We start from the raw sequence: 15,313 nt of genomic DNA on the forward strand, positions 1-15,313 counted from the left end.
TTCTGGCCGGCGTGCCGAACTACCTATATATGCGCTCTTCGCCGTTCTTCGACGAGCTAACTAGCAGCTAGCCGGACAATCAATTAATCAATGGCAATCGATCACCAATCAACTTATTGTATTCCCATCCATCAATCGATCTTCCTCCCAACAGACGATCGACGATCGATTAATCGAACAGTTGTTGTCTGGGGCCGGAACTGCACGTGCCTTCTTCAATGGAGGCGCCGAGAAGCATGCAAGCAGGATTCTTGATATAAATTGGGGGCCGATATTCCCAAGCCGTCGTCTAGCTCAGCATCCTCTGTTCGCTCCGGCGCCGTAGTCCTGCTGCTGCTAGCGCTGTGTTGTGTACGCCCTTCGTCAGCGGAAGCTTCCAGATTCATCTCCAAGGATGCTCTGCGTGCCGACAGCCTCCATCCCCGTCCCCCGAGGCCACGAGCGCACGGTTCTGGCTTCGGCTCCGGCGGCCATGGCCGCTGTCGATGTCGACGCCCGGCCAATGGAAGCTCACCCACTTCAGGCCTAGCAATCGATCAAGCTGGATCTGGTCATCTAGATGCATGCTAGTACGATAAATAAAAGGGGATCGATGGAGTAAATCCACCTGCATTTCGTTCGTTGTAAGTACTGTAAAACTAATTAACATGTAGTCCGTCCACTTGTAGGAATTTGTGTCCATCAACTATATCCAAATATTACTTGTCATTATTCATATTACCACATTGTGAAATGATGCTTTGTATAAGCATGGAAATATTATTTATGACAGATGGAATTGCTTATTAGTGGAATTATTAGCTATAAGTGTACACATATTGATTTGATCAATATTGGAATACACTCTTGCTGGAGTATACACTTGAGCGCATGCTTAATTAATATTGGAATACAGTATACATGTATGTTATACTGGAAATATAACCCGGGTACAATATTAATTGGAAGGGAGCTAGATTAACGGTCAGATTACAGCCCTGATTATAATCTACATAATTAATCTAGTTAGATTAATTATGGCGCACAACTCACATGTGTGTGTCCTGGGACATCACGAATAGTATCCGATTACAAGTGAATTATATTGTGGTTGTTAATTACACCTGGACTCTATTTGGAAACAAGTTTGTTTAAACTTGGAAGCTTATGTGTATACAGATCAGGACTCTGGAATTAGCAGTATAAGTAGGTCCCACCCTCTAGTCTCAAATAGCATTGTGAGCGGAACCACCAATAAGGCAGAGGAATAGAGGGTAGTCCTAAACCTATTTTTTTCTTACATTGGTATCAGAGCTTTCAGGCGTCGACGACAATTTTTAATCGAGTCGGTTAATGTTGTCGTGATTCCGTTGCCGATCCCGAATCAACTTTCGCTGCTACTCTGCTTGTTCGGTGGTACACCACAAACAACACCTCCACGCTTCAGAACTCCAAGCCTCAGATTGAATCGAACCGGCGAGTTGCGATTTCGATTTCAATCCGCCATAGCCATTGCCACAGCCATGCCCCGTCGACCTCCACGTCCTATCGACGCCGCGCTCCTCTGCAGATCTCTGTTGTGCATGCGGTGCTGTACAACCTCGCCGCGGCCCTCTCGTCAAGTTGCGGCTGCCCCTTCGAGTTCGCCGTCTCGCCGAGATACGTCCTGCAGCCATTCAGAATCCCTAGGCAATCTCACGACGCTTGCTGCTGCTGCTACTAACCAAGTCCTGGTGCAGAGGAAGCTGCAAGGGAACTTCTACTGAATCAATTTTCAGGTATACTCTGTTCTGAAGATAGATGGCATCCAGTAGTGTTTTTGTTGAGCTCGTGAGAGATTGCAAGTTAGATGGATCAAATTTCACAGTTTGGAAAAGAAAGATCATGTTTTTACTCACTGCTGAAAATATTGATTATGTGGCTATGACGGATGAGCCAAATGAACCTGCAAAAGAAGCTGATGATGAGGAAAAGTAAAGTTACAGAGAGGAATTGAAGGAGTGGACAAAGGATAATAAGAGGGCAAGAATATTTATACTTGGCTCCATGACTGATTCACTGGCCGGTGAATACGAAAGTGAAGAAAGAGCATGTGTGATTATGAAGAGGCTAGAGGAAGATTTTGGAGAGGTTTCTTTGATTAAAGTGCTTAGCTTGGTCAATAAATTCTTGACTTCAAAGTTGACTGAGAGTGGCTCTGTGAATGAGCACTTAAACAAGATGTGTGTGCTTAGTGAGGAACTAAAAAATGCAGGTTATCCCTTCTCTGAAGAAGTGCAACTTATGGTGGCCCTCAACTCACTACCACACTCTTGGGAACAATTTAAAGTCTCCTTTTGTCACTCTGAAAGGTCTCTGAATATGCGTACATTGCGGCATCATCTGATAATGGAACAGGATAGGAAATCTTCACAAGGGAAAGAAAATTACTCACAACACACTGAGTTGCACCTTGGTGAAGAGAGAAGAAGCTGGGATAAAAAGAATTCAGGAAGAGACTTGGGAGATAAACTTAACAAGAAGAAAAGGTGGTCTGAGCATCCAAAGTCTAAAATTAACAAAGGGAACTACAAGTGCCATCATTGTGGGGAATTAGGACATTTTCGTGCTGATTGTCCGAGTAGGAAGAAGCAGTACAAGCCGAATGAGAACCAGAGGAAACAAACAAGAGAACAAGAAGGATAACTCTTCTCCTGATGGTACGTACAATTTATTCGTTTGTTCAGAATCTTTATTTACAACTTCTGCATCCGACCACTGGGTAGTAGATTCTGGTTCCACTTCGCATATAGCAAGGAATAAAAGTGGTTTCTCCTCTTTTAAACAAATTGAAAAGGGAACTAGATTTATTTATCTAGGAACAACTGCTAGGGCTGACATACTAGGAGTTGGCGATTATATTGTGAAACTCCCTTGTGTAGGAAAAATAATCCTCAAAGACACAATATACTCACCCAATATGAGGAAGAATTTAATTTATGTGTCTAGACTGGAATCAACTGGTTTTAAAGTTCTATTTGGAGATGGAAAAGTCAAAATACTGATGAACGAAAAATTAGTTCAATCAGGAAACGGATTTGAAGGCTTGTACTATATTGAGGACATCTTGGACATTGAAAACATGGATTGCATGGTAACTGAAAATAACTCAGTAGTGAGAAATATAAATGGAAGTGGTAATTGTACGGAATCTTACCTTTGGCATTTGCGGCTTGGACATATTTCTAAAAACAGAATTAAGAGATTGATTAGTTCTGGAATTCTGAATTTTAAGTGGGAGGATTATGGCGTGTGTGAGGCTTGCATTATGGGAAAGATGACCAGAGCACCCTTTCCCAAGGTTGAGAGATCTAGTGAACAGCTAGCCATAATTCATTCTGATATTTGTGGGGAATTTTCTACACCTACTCTAGGACGTCAAAAAGTCTATTTTATCACCTTTATAGATGAATTCTCTAGGTATGGGTATGTATATCTTCTAAAACATAAGTCCGAAGGTTTTGCGATGTTCAAGAATTTTAAGGCAGAAGTGGAAAATCAGTTAAATAGGAAGATTAAGAAGTTGAGAACTGATCATGGAGGCGAATACACATCAGGAATATTAGATGATTTTTGCAAAGAGCAAGGAATTGTGCATCCTTATACATTACCCTACACTCCTCAACAAAACGGTGTAGCAGAGAGGAGGAATAGAACCCTGTTAGATATGGTTAGATCAATGATGGCGTACTCTGATTTTTGGGGTGAAGCACTGCATACTGCTGTTTATTTGCTGAATCATTCACCGTCGAAAGCTGTTCCTGTGACTCCCCATGAACTATGGAAAGGAAGGAAACCCACAATTAGACATCTTGTTGTTTGGGGCTGCAATGCACAGATAAGGGTGCCATCTCAATTTAGAACCAAACTGCAACCTAAGAGCCAACCAGGAATTTTTATAGGCTATTCTACTGGGTCTAACGGCTATCGGTTTTATGATTTCGAGAACAGGAAATTAGTGGAAAGTAGAGATGCTATTTTTCTTGATCAGGACATACCTCCCAGAGCAAAACGCGCGAGGATGGAATTGTTAATTCCTGATCAAGATGTTAACATGTATAATGCTGAAACTGTTGCTTCTAATCAAGATCAAGCTGATTTGAATGCTGAAACTCCTATCATTAGTGAACCTAGAAGAAGTGGGAGGAATATTAATGAGCTTGCATATCTTGATGATTATTATGTGTTTTTGGGGGAAGTATATTCCAAAACACAACACTTTAAGGAAGAACCTAAGTCTGGGAAGCTATGTCTAGTGCAGAGTCCAAACTTTGGATGGTTGCTATGCAGGAGGAACTTAAATCCATGGAAACGAATAAAGTTTGGGAATTGGTGGATTTGCCAAACGATAGAAAGCCTATAGGATCAAAGTGGATTTTTAAAAAGAAGCTAAATGCATCTGTTTGTGTGGAAAAGTACAAAGCTAGGTTTGTTGCAAAAGGGTACACACAAAGGGAAGGAATCGACTTTGTGAAAACTTTTTCTCCTGTTGCAAAGTTTACTTCCATTCGTATTATTGGTGCTTTAGCGGCTTACTTTGATCTGGAACTCCACCAAATGGATGTTAAGACTGCATTCTTGAATGGTAATTTGGAGGAAGAGATATATATGTCTCAACCTGATGGTTTTATTGAAAAGGAAAATCAGGGAGAGGTGTGCAGGTTGAAACGGTCAATTTATGGCCTTAAACAAGCCTCACGTCAATGGAATATATTATTTGATCATGCTATCACATCATATGGGTTTTCAATGATGGAAGGAGACCATTGCATTTATTTTAAGATAGTAGGAGTAAATTATACTCTACTGTCTTTTTATGTTGATGATATACTTATTGCTTCTAACAATAAGGAAATGCTAGTAGAAGTTAAGTCATGGTTGTCTACTACTTTTGACATGAAAGATATGGGAAACGCTTCTTATGTACTAGGAGTGGAAATACTTAAGATCGGAGAAAGGAAATTTTGGGCTTGTCTCAAAAGTCATATTTGAAAAGTGTACTCAAACGATTCTCTATGGAAACATGCAAACCTGCAATTGTACCTTTAGCAGCAGGGAACAAACTCAGCGAGGAATTATGTCCTGAAACTCCTGAGGAAAAAAGAAAAAAATGGAATCGGTTCCATATGCTTCTACTTTGGGGTCCTTGATGTATGCCATGTTGTTTACACGTCCCGATTTATGCTATGCAGTAGGAATTTTAAGTAGATATCAAAAGAATCCTGGTGCTGCACATTGGAATCAAATGAAGCATGTTTTGAGATATGCTCGGGCTACTCTGGATTTTTGCCTGTGTTTTAATCAAGACAATCTACAGCTGCAAGGTTTTACTGATGCTGATTGGCAGGGTGATCTAGATAATCGAAAGTCCATTTCTGGGTATCTTTTCACATTAGCTGGTGGTGCAATCTCTTGGAGGAGCAAGAAGCAAGATTCAATGGCGTTGTCATCTATGTAGGCAGAATATATTGCTGCTTCTGAAGCTGTCAAGGAAGCTGTCTGGTTGAAGTATTTTCTTTCTACTCTAAAGGCTGTGGATAGTGTAAACAAGCCAATTACTGTGTATTGCAATAATCAGGCGGCACTCAAGGTTACTAGGGATCCTAGGTTTCACAGCAATAGCAAACACATTGAGGGAAGATATCATTATATTCATGATGTCATAAACAGATTAAAGTTAGTTAGTCTTGAGTTTTTTTTACCAAGTATTGATATGGTTGCCGATCCACTGACTAAGCCTCTTGGTCAGGAATTATTTAGCAAGCATGTCAATGCTATGGGTCTTCGTATATTTGAATAATTGTTTCGGACAAGTGGGAGATGTAGAAATTTGTGTCCATCAACTATATCCAAATATTACTTCTCATTATTCATATTACCTCGTTGTGGAATGGTGCTTTGTATAAGCATGGAAATATTATTTATGATGGATGGAATTTCTTATTAGTGGAATTATTAGCTATAAGTGTACACATATTGATTTGATCAATATTGGAATACACTCTTGCTGGAGTATACGCTTGAGCGCATGCTTAAGGAAGCTGGTCAATTAATATTGGAATACAGTATACATGTATGTTATACTGGAAATATAACCCGGGTACAATATTAATTGGAAGGGAGCTAGATTAACGGTCAGATTACAACCCTTATTATAATCTACATAATTAATCTAACTAATTAATCTAGTTAGATTAATTATGGCGTGTCCCAGGACATCACGAATAGTATCCGATTACATGTGAATTATATTGTGATTGTTAATTACACCTAGACTCTATTTGGAAACAAGTTTGTTTAAACTTGGAAGTTTATCTGTATACAGATCAGAACTCTGGAATTAGCAGTATAAGTAGGTCCCACCCTCTAGCCTCAAATAGCATTGTGAGCGGCACCACCGATAAGGCGGAGGAATAGAGAGCAGGGCTAAACCTGTTTATTTTTTCTTACACCACTGTCCAGTAATAACAGTTAAACTCGTACTACTAGCTTGCAAGGAGTGTACTAGTGTAACTAATTAACCTGAAGAACTGTTACATATATGTATGGAAGAGTAATCGTTCGATCGATCCATTCAGAGGTGATTTCTCTGTTCGTGTTCGAGGGCACGTACACGAGGAGGAGAATGGGGTCGGTGTGTTTGAACTTTGAATTCCCTTCACAACCAAGTTACTTGGTGGGTTCAGCTTAAAGTACGTCTGTCACCAATGACTGAAAAATTCTTGTGAGACCCTGCTGAAAAGATAACAATAGGCCTCATCAAGCTCAACCTTCACGTTCCCATTACCAGTTAAACACACAGAATTGGTGCCGATTCATCAGAGTAGCAAAAAGAAATAAATCGATCTAAGATTAATTAATTATCACAGGGCAAAGTGGCAAACGATCCTACCGTACATGGAGGCTACACAGTGCTACTACACACTTACAAATATGAGAAATTAATCAATATTCATATAGAGTAGCTAGTATAAATATATATACTGATCCACAATTCAGAAAACAAAATTTGGAAAACAAATACTACTACAATAATAGAGAGTAGATTTCTAATCGAGGACGGATATCCATAGCATTCATCGAAATGAGTTGATCCGTAGCTTCTGTGCTGATCGATCAGCATCCGACGGTGAACCACCTCCGGCCAGATGCTCTGCTGCCGCTCCGCTCCGCCTTCCTCTTCTCCTCCTCGCACGCGCACTTGGCCTCCTTGAGCTTCTTCACCTTCTTCTCCATCCAAACCAAACATCAAAAATCAAATGCCATCAGCGATTGCATTACCCACAATCAAAGAAATTCCTAACGGTGAGATCGATCGAGCTCACCTTGGCGGGGCTGGGCTTGCCGTTGTTGCGGTGGTGGAGCTGGCGCGCGCCGCGCTGCAGGATCTGCACGGCGCTCCAGCTCGCCGCCGCCGCGGGGCGCGCGCGCGGGTCTCCCCTTGGCTCCGGCAGCGGCGGCGGCTCGGACCACGCGCGGTCCTCCGCGGGGGCCTTGCCGTTGCCGTTGCCGTTGTCGCCGAGGTCGAGCTCGGAGCCGAGCTGCCGGATGCGCGACTCGAGCAGGTCCAGGCGGTCCATGAGCTTGCCCCTGATCAGCACCTGCTGCTGTTGGTGGTGCATTGCCGCCGAAGACGGCATCGACTTGCTGTGCTGGTGGTGGTGCGCGCGGCCGCGGCCGGAGTTGGCGGCGGCGTCCGGCGAGGCCGAGGAGGGCCGCCGCCGCTGCTCCTCCTCCAGCTGCCTCAGCTGCAAAGCATTTGGTCGAACACGTGCCGTGCATGCAAGAACGCGGGGCAAGATCTGTTGAACAATTTGCATTGCAGCAATGTCGATGATCGATGGTAAGTACTAAGTGCGTACCCGTAGGTCGATCTGGTCGAGGCGGCCGAGCAGGCTCTCCGGCGGCGGAGGAGGCGGCGTGGGGATGGCGGCGGCGCTGATGAGGACGCGGCGCTCCGCTCCGACCAGCACCTCGGCGGCCATTGATGAACAGACTCGGCGTGCAGTAACTGATTAACTGGCTTGGTGGTTATGACTTGTGAGAGCAGATGGTATATAAATAAAGGCAAGGCAGCATGGATGAGCAATGCATGGGCAGGAGCAGAGATCGGGCCGTGGACTTGGCCGAGTCTTCCTTCTTCGACTACTGCCTCGGATCCATGCATGCATCATCCGTTAATCCATCCATCGGATCCAGCTTCGGAATGATCGAGAGAGGAAGAAGAAAGTACGGAGCACTAGAGTATATACTCCACTCAACTTGGATTTTGCTACCTGGGCCGGTTAATTTTAGTAATTGGGCTTGGTCAGTATAGGCCTTACCAGATACGAAGATTTCCAAGATTCTGGCCACGATCGTTCCGCTCCCAGGATTTTAACTTGGGGCATTTTCTAACTTTTATTAGGGGCACCTTTTATGTGGGTGTCGTATCCTCTGTTAAATTTCAACGACACATAGGTCATTCGGACCAGTACCTTGTATACTTCACCGATCATCTTCCGGCACCATGCTACCAAGCACAGGCAGACGTGTCTCTGGTCAAGGTGGATCAAGACAATAACCCCGACTCCAGCGCAAAAGAAAAGAAAAGACAATAACCCCGACGTTGGGGTTGGAGTCTCTGCTGTCTCCTTAATTTGGCTCTCTGAAGCCATCTCCAGCAGAGGTACATGACGAGTTGACGGTGAAAACAAGATTGAAGAGTGACTGAATGACCATATAAATCATTGCCCTAATGGACATTCGAGTTTTTTACACAGATATGCAATGCAGCCGAATGTCAACATTTCAACAACCAAAGTGTTGAGAAGAGCAAGAAATTAGGTTCATCCATACTCGTCTAAACAAAATACACTAGCATAGCTTGATGAACAAAGCGACGTTAGTAGTACTACATGCTATGTAATATTCAGGCATCAATCCCCATTAGCAAAGCAAGCAGACCTTGAAGTTGATCAGCCACTGACAAACCTTCTGAAAGTGCATCAAGACGAGTAGCTGAAGGGATCCATCTTTGACAAGTCATGGCTGTTCAGCTTGCTATAAAAATTGGCAGAATCAATTGTGCAACGAAATTTAGCATCTTGAGAAGCTCTATCTTTCTTTTGTGGCAGCCTATGTTCATCACCAAAGGCACCAAACGCGATTATCTGCAAGACTTTTGCATTCCGAAGAAAGAAGTCGGCAAACCTCAGATGTTCATGACGGCATCTGTAGTTCTTCAACACCACTTTCTTGAGACAGGTCTCGAGGCATTCGATCGGGTCTAATGGATCGTACCGACGGACGTTTGTCGTATCCATCGACGAGCCTTTGTCCGACAAGATTGGTTAATTAAAAATCTCATCAAATTCCTAATTTGATAAACATTTGAAGCAAGCAAGCAATTAGATGACTACTCACAATGACATAGAGCTTTTCCAAACAGGGGAAGCATCTGAGGACATCAAGAACAGCATCCAGATATTCCGGACGCTGCCAAGAAGACGTGAGAGCCAAAACCTTCACGGTGCGTATCTTGCTCATCGAACTGACGGGGATCATTCCCTACAGAAGTACAGAGTACAGACAACAGTTAACCAAATGACCAAGATCAGCATGTAGGAATGCAGAATAAATGATTCAAGAAGGCTGGGATATACCTGGATGACCAGATCAGTTCCAATCTCGACTTTGCTGATGCCAGACGGCAAAGGGCCCAATATCTCAAGTTTAGGAGCTCTGATGATCCGAGCAGTCTCACCCGTTCCCGGATATAGTATCAGCAATCTTTCAACACGAGGAGCATCCTCGATGACCAGTTCCTCTTTCCCCAGTAAACGATCATCACGGAACCCGATGCTCCGGATACTCTGCGAGCTGATCCGGAGGCGGCGGCATTCCCCCACAGCACGAACTTCCCACAGCAATAACGACTCCAAGACCAGGCATCCGGAAATCATGGCGTGAAACGCCGCCTCCGCCGGGATCGAAACGCTCTGCAAAGTCGCGGGAATTTCAGGGACCGAAGGAGCTCGTCGGGGAAGCCGAAGTTGCCGATCTTGGCGGTGAGCAGCGTCGGCGCGAGGCGGAGCAGGGAGGAAGGGAGCGGGAGGCCCGTGTGAGGCGGCGGCGGGCCCCCGGAGCGCCAGTCGTGGTACCCGATGTGGAGCTCCTGGAGATTGCCGAGGGCGCGGGAGCGGAACCATGCGTCGAGATCCGCGAGGGCGGTGGAGGAGGAGGAGGAGTCGGCTGATGGGGATGGAGGGGAAGGAGAAGCGGCGGCCGGGGCCGTGGTGGGCGGACAGGATGGCGGAGACGAGGGCCGCGCGGGACCGGACGGTGGTGCGGAGGTCGAAGTCGGCGGTGAGGTTTAGCGGGGAGGAGAGCCAGAGCGGGCGCCAGCGGCGGGAGAGGAGCTGCGTGCGGCAGGATTCCTTGGTCGGGAGGAGGGAGATGATGGTGCCGAGGAGGGCGTCTGGGAGGTGGCTGATGCGGTCGTCGTGGTCATCGCCGTCGCCGGTGCGTGCCCGCTTCCCGGCCGCCGCCGCCGCCGTGGCCATGGATGGAGATCTCACCGCGCCGGCCTGATGGTCGTGGAAGCTGGGGAATAAATAGTGCTAGTACAGGGTATTTGGAACGGAAGGTCGGGAGCCGAGTTGGACTGCGGCGTGCGCCATTAGCGCGGGATGTGTTTGGGAAGTGGAAGATCGCGGTTCCCCAAAGAGTCCAAAGCGGGAAGAACCGAAGCGACGGGCGTAGCACCCAAATTTTAGCTCTTGTTAATCCGGCCGTTAATTTCTTTTTCTTTTGTTTACACGCCGGCCGTTAATTATGGTCATGGCCGATTGTGATTTCCTTTTTTTTCCCCGATCACAAGGAGTACGAGTAGATTAGGGTTTTTTTAGGGAAACGTGCTATCTGGTCCGGAGGGTCAAATATGGGCCGTACCACGTGCTTCCATAATAGCCCAATTAACAAGTTTCGCTTCTCTGTCTTGTCTAACACCGTCCGGGAACGTCCCATAAAATTTCATAGAAAAAGGATCAATTGCGCCGTGTAAAAAACTGGTCTAGTGCTTAATTTCTTGATTTATTGTTTCCCGGGTCTTCAAAATATTTTTCCATTCAAAGTTGTTTCCTACTGTATTATTTTGACACTGTCAGGTGCTGTATTTTTTTTCCTTAATGAATGTTGGCCATTTTGTCTCAATCGTGAGATTGATCAGGAAGGCATCTCTCTCTCTAGCCAGCAACGCTGACAGCGATAGAGAACTCATGATACCCTCTCACTCAACCACCAGAATAATACTACACACATGCTCTCACACTGACCGACTGACACTGCAACGACCACAAATAAAACTCCACTGATACATTCTACATTCCTCCTTGGTAGAGCATATCTCTCTCATCTCTTTTAGCCTATGATTGGCACCAAACAAGCTAAGCATCTTTCACCAGTTTCATCCCTCCTTCTCCTTCTTTTTGCCTAGACATATGTATGTACAAGCATATGAACTACTGCTAGCTCAGATTCGTTTGTCATGGAATGGCATGCGATGGACGGGAGACCTAAATGTGGGACGACAATAAAGAATTGGAACTGCAGATAACAACACCAACCCTTCCCCCTCCATTATTTGAGCTCTGGACTGCTGGAGGAGGAATCAAAACCTGACAGATAGGCGCCAACCAACTCGAGAACAACAAGACCAGCAACAACAACAGCTGCTGCTGCAGCGACAGCAGAAAAATTGATCCCTTTTTTTGTTTTGTTTTAACAGAAAAAAGTGGGGAAATGAATCCAGACTGAAGGACCGAACAATGTATGTATTTGTGTACACAACTCTAGTCTTTGACATATTTCCCCCAATCTGAATTTTTACTACAGTAGCACACTTTGTTGCATGATGATATTCCAAACTAGCTTTGGTCGACGCTGTTTTCCCTTTCTCTGACGGAGTATGCACACAAAAAGAATTCATATCAAACATTTGATGACTGACCAAGAAGAAGAAGAAGAAGAAAAAGAGAAGAAGGAGAAGAAACACTTTTGACATCTCTCGCATGATGAACTAAGCACATGCATGATCCAACCGAATCCAATTCAATCATTTTCTCATCAAAGCAGATCTCTTGGATTTCCCTTGGCCGTTGCTGGGGCAATGTAATGCGGTTTCCTTCAGAATCAGAGCATCCAGTCGAGGCGGTTGGCCTGCGGCGGCGCGCCGGAGGACGCCGTGGAGCTGACGGTGGTGGTGGAGGAGGCCGCCGACGACGTGGACGGCAGCGACGACAGCAGGTCGAACATCTCCCACCGCGTCGGCTGCTGCTGCTGCTGCTGTTGGCGCTGAGTCTGCTGCTGCTGCTGCTGGCGATGTGTCTGCTGCTGCGGCGGCTGCTGTTGGCGAAGAGACTGCGGCTGTGGCTGCGGCTGCGGCTTCTGCTTCCCGGCGGCTGGCTTGCAAACGATGGCGGCGTTCTTGGCCGCCACGGCGTCCAGCGTCTCCACGTACTTCTGCACCCTCTTCACCTGCATCCATCCATCCAATTGATGAGCCCAAATTGTTCAAATTGACTTTGCGAACAGAGTACCAAGGAAGGAATCGAAGGATGAACAAGGGGTAGCTCTGCTATGCTCTGCTCTCACCTGAACCCGGCGCTGGGCCTTGACGTCGCCGCCGGCGACGACGGCGTCGAGCTTGAGCAGCTCGTTCATGAGCAGCTCCGTCACCGTCACCAAATCCTTCTCCGCCACCTTCTCCCCTTTCCTCACCGACGCCTCCATCGCCTCCACCTAAAACCAAATCAAATCAACTCGTTAAATCCTCTGCTCTCGAGAAAACCTTTAAAATCACGGCGGCACGGCACGGGCGGGCAAGGCATTTATGCAAGCACCTTGGGGGCGATCTTGTCGACCTCGGCGGCGACGGCACTGACAGCGGCGGCGGCCTTGCGGAGGTGCCCTTCCCGGCGCTCCTCAACGAGGCGGCGGGCGCGGGCCTCGGGGTCGTCGGCGACGGCGATCCGGGACCGGTCCTTGACGCCGGCCATGTCGAGGAACGCCTTGGGGTCCCGCGCCTTGTCCTTGTACGACACCTTGAGGTCCTCCGGGTGCGCCCCCGTCCGCTCCGCCACCATCTTCCTCAGCTCCCCGAACGTCGCCTCCGCGCTGATGTAGATCTCGTGGGTCGCGCCGCCGTGCTGCTTCACCTTGACACGGATCGTCGGCACCGGCTTCACCGAGCTCAGCGCCGGCTGAATCTCCTCGTCGCCCCCCGCGTCGCGCTTCTGGACGAGCATCCCGCCCGGCCGGACCTCCCACACCTCCTCCGCGGCCACCTTCCCCCCCGCCGCCACCGTCGCCGGAGAAGGAGAAGGAGGGCTCGTCTTCTTCTTCATCGTCGGCGGCGACCCGAGCTCCACGGCCGCCGCGGCTCTCCTCGACTTGGGGATCACTCCCAGCATCCCTCCTCAATTCGCGCTCTCTGCGGCTGCAAATCAAAGATGCTGCTAGCACCTAGCTTGATTCTTCTTCCGGCTAGCTTCGAGGCAGAGAAGAAGAATATATGGCGGGAACGGGTCGATTAAAGCGAGACCGGGGCCTGGGCGCCCGGGGATATCAAGGCAATGGGGGAATCGGGGAGGCAGGAGGGAAGCTTGGAAGCTAATGGAGGAAATTTAATAGCATTGGCCGGCCGGCCTGGCGAGAGGTTGATGATGAAGCAAGCTAGCTAGGCAAGAAGAGCAGCATGGACAAAGGGGGGAATATATACGCGCGATTAGAATAGGAGCCCACTGGCCACATGGCAATTGCATTATCAAATCCAAAAAGACAAAAAAAAACTAATTTATTAATGCTATAATATTATATGAAAAATAAATATTTTTGCCCTGCTATTTCATCTTGATCTGATGCCACTGCCGGCCAGGCATCTGAAATGATTTCTAACATGCATTTATTTGCACATTAAATTATTTAGTATCATTTTAATTTTGTTTTTGTTTTTGTCTCTACTCTATCTGAAAATAATCAATAATTTATGGTGAGAAAATGTCCAAAACGTCCAGTCGTTGATTCCTTCTCGTTTGGTTGGACGGTGATCCTGTGACACACACTTCGACATAACGTCTCAACCATCGCATGTACTCCAATAGATTATGATTCTTTTTTGGCTTCTAATCAAACCGGAAATTAATGTTTTTTTTACAATACTCCAATAAAGAAGAGAAAAAGGGTGATGTAACGACCGCCTTTAAAACAGTTGATTAGTGCTAGTGTGGTGTGGTTAAGCAGCTGATCACATGCATATGCAGCTGGGAATAATCAATACAACACATTGTTGGCTTGGCTCCAAATGCATGAATGTATGTTTGGAGATCATCTGGGTTAGCTCCAGCTACTGGAACAAGATTGCTTCATTCACTTGACCTGTCAAGGGATGATAGGGGAATCATGTTTGTTGGGTCAAAATTGTATTCTTCTTCAGTAGGTTCAGACTCTTTTTTTTTGCAGGAGAGCTTTATTGATTAGGGAATAATGTGCTTAATTCTTTATGGTCAAAAGGTGAGTAGCGCTGAAATACAGGAAGGTGTTCCACGCAGTGGAGTTTAAGTTTAGAATGGTGTGTTTATTTTGTTCTTTTCATGTTTCTCGGATCATGTTGAAGTGTGACGATTTTCAAACTTCCGGTCGTCTGCCACGATTCGAAAGAGTTTTCAAGGATTTTTTGGAGGGCCTTAATCCTTATTAAGGAATTTTCTTGATATATGTTGGTCCTTTGTTTTTCAATATTTGTATATGTTTGGACAAATTTTGTTGGAGACTCCCTTCGTCAATTCACTTTTTGCACTCTCGAATGCACGACTTTAAGTACTCCTTCGTCCTGAATTAACCGCCGTGAATTTGGAACGGATGAAGTACATTTTTCACTTATAATATATTCTTGAATATATTATAGTAAAATGATAGGTAAATATATTCAATATAAATATAATCTTGAATATATATATATACACTTTTGCACGTAGCAATAATCAAAGTTTTAAAACATGGAAGGAGTATGGCACATGAGGAGAGAGAGAGAGGGGGGCTACCAGTACCAGCTGTGTATGCTGCTCAGCTGCTATTTCAATTGGAGGCGAATATGCATCAGTATGACAAGTATGTATACTTTGGTCAAATTCTGTTGGAGCCCCAAATGTACCAGCTGGGTAAGCCGCTCATGTCAGTCTCTATTGGATGCAAATGTGCAATAACAGGATAGGTGACAACATCTGTACATTTTTTGACAAATTCTGTTGGAGGTGTA

At 45.9% G+C, this 15,313-nt stretch overlaps 3 protein-coding genes across 4 annotated transcripts; all 3 read right to left on the minus strand.

The window, feature by feature from the left end:
* Positions 1-6,851: 6,851 nt before the first annotated feature.
* Positions 6,852-8,576, minus strand: LOC100845554. 2 transcript variants are annotated; one of them, XM_014896572.2, is made up of 3 exons: positions 7,881-8,576; positions 7,344-7,766; positions 6,852-7,242 (listed from the first exon to the last, which is right to left on the minus strand). In XM_014896572.2, the coding sequence occupies exons 1-3, from the start codon at positions 8,001-8,003 to the stop codon at positions 7,135-7,137; spliced, it is 654 nt and encodes a 217-aa protein (XP_014752058.1). In that variant the 5' UTR covers positions 8,004-8,576; the 3' UTR covers positions 6,852-7,134. The 2 variants fall into 2 exon arrangements, with proteins under 2 accessions (XP_014752058.1, XP_003561112.1); XM_003561064.4 differs by having other exon boundaries at positions 6,852-7,245.
* A 148-nt stretch (positions 8,577-8,724) lies between these two features.
* On the minus strand, positions 8,725-10,750 carry LOC100845862 (putative F-box/FBD/LRR-repeat protein At2g05300). Its single transcript, XM_014902454.2, has 3 exons — positions 9,663-10,750; positions 9,424-9,567; positions 8,725-9,331 (listed from the first exon to the last, which is right to left on the minus strand). Exons 1-3 carry the CDS (start codon positions 10,560-10,562, stop codon positions 9,287-9,289), a joined length of 1,089 nt encoding a protein of 362 aa, XP_014757940.1. The 5' UTR covers positions 10,563-10,750; the 3' UTR covers positions 8,725-9,286.
* A 996-nt stretch (positions 10,751-11,746) lies between these two features.
* LOC100846165 (BAG family molecular chaperone regulator 1) lies at positions 11,747-13,757 on the minus strand. Its single transcript, XM_014897798.2, has 3 exons — positions 12,900-13,757; positions 12,652-12,798; positions 11,747-12,534 (listed from the first exon to the last, which is right to left on the minus strand). Exons 1-3 carry the CDS (start codon positions 13,467-13,469, stop codon positions 12,190-12,192), a joined length of 1,062 nt encoding a protein of 353 aa, XP_014753284.1. The 5' UTR covers positions 13,470-13,757; the 3' UTR covers positions 11,747-12,189.
* Positions 13,758-15,313: the final 1,556 nt, after the last annotated feature.

This window comes from Brachypodium distachyon, chromosome 1 (genome assembly GCF_000005505.3).
Source record: "Brachypodium distachyon strain Bd21 chromosome 1, Brachypodium_distachyon_v3.0, whole genome shotgun sequence".
In the NCBI taxonomy this organism is placed as follows: Eukaryota; Viridiplantae; Streptophyta; class Magnoliopsida; order Poales; family Poaceae; genus Brachypodium; species Brachypodium distachyon.

Excerpts from the sequence above, each read along its gene's own strand:
- LOC100846165 (XM_014897798.2), bottom strand. The coding sequence starts at position 13,469 with ATGCTGGGAGTGATCCCCAAGTCGAGGAGAGCCGCGGCGGCCGTGGAG. Across the intron at positions 12,799-12,899 it reads TCGACAAGATCGCCCCCAAG|GTGGAGGCGATGGAGGCGTC; the intron begins GTGCTTGCATAA and ends ATTTGGTTTTAG. Across the intron at positions 12,535-12,651 it reads AGGCCCAGCGCCGGGTTCAG|GTGAAGAGGGTGCAGAAGTA; the intron begins GTGAGAGCAGAG and ends GGATGGATGCAG.
- LOC100845554 (XM_003561064.4), bottom strand. The coding sequence starts at position 8,003 with ATGGCCGCCGAGGTGCTGGTCGGAGCGGAGCGCCGCGTCCTCATCAGC. Across the intron at positions 7,767-7,880 it reads TCGACCAGATCGACCTACGG|CTGAGGCAGCTGGAGGAGGA; the intron begins GTACGCACTTAG and ends AATGCTTTGCAG. Across the intron at positions 7,246-7,343 it reads GCAAGCCCAGCCCCGCCAAG|AAGGTGAAGAAGCTCAAGGA; the intron begins GTGAGCTCGATC and ends TGGATGGAGAAG.
- LOC100845862 (XM_014902454.2), bottom strand. The coding sequence starts at position 10,562 with ATGGCCACGGCGGCGGCGGCGGCCGGGAAGCGGGCACGCACCGGCGAC. Across the intron at positions 9,568-9,662 it reads GAACTGATCTGGTCATCCAG|GGAATGATCCCCGTCAGTTC; the intron begins GTATATCCCAGC and ends GTACTTCTGTAG. Across the intron at positions 9,332-9,423 it reads TGGAAAAGCTCTATGTCATT|GCTCGTCGATGGATACGACA; the intron begins GTGAGTAGTCAT and ends TGTCGGACAAAG.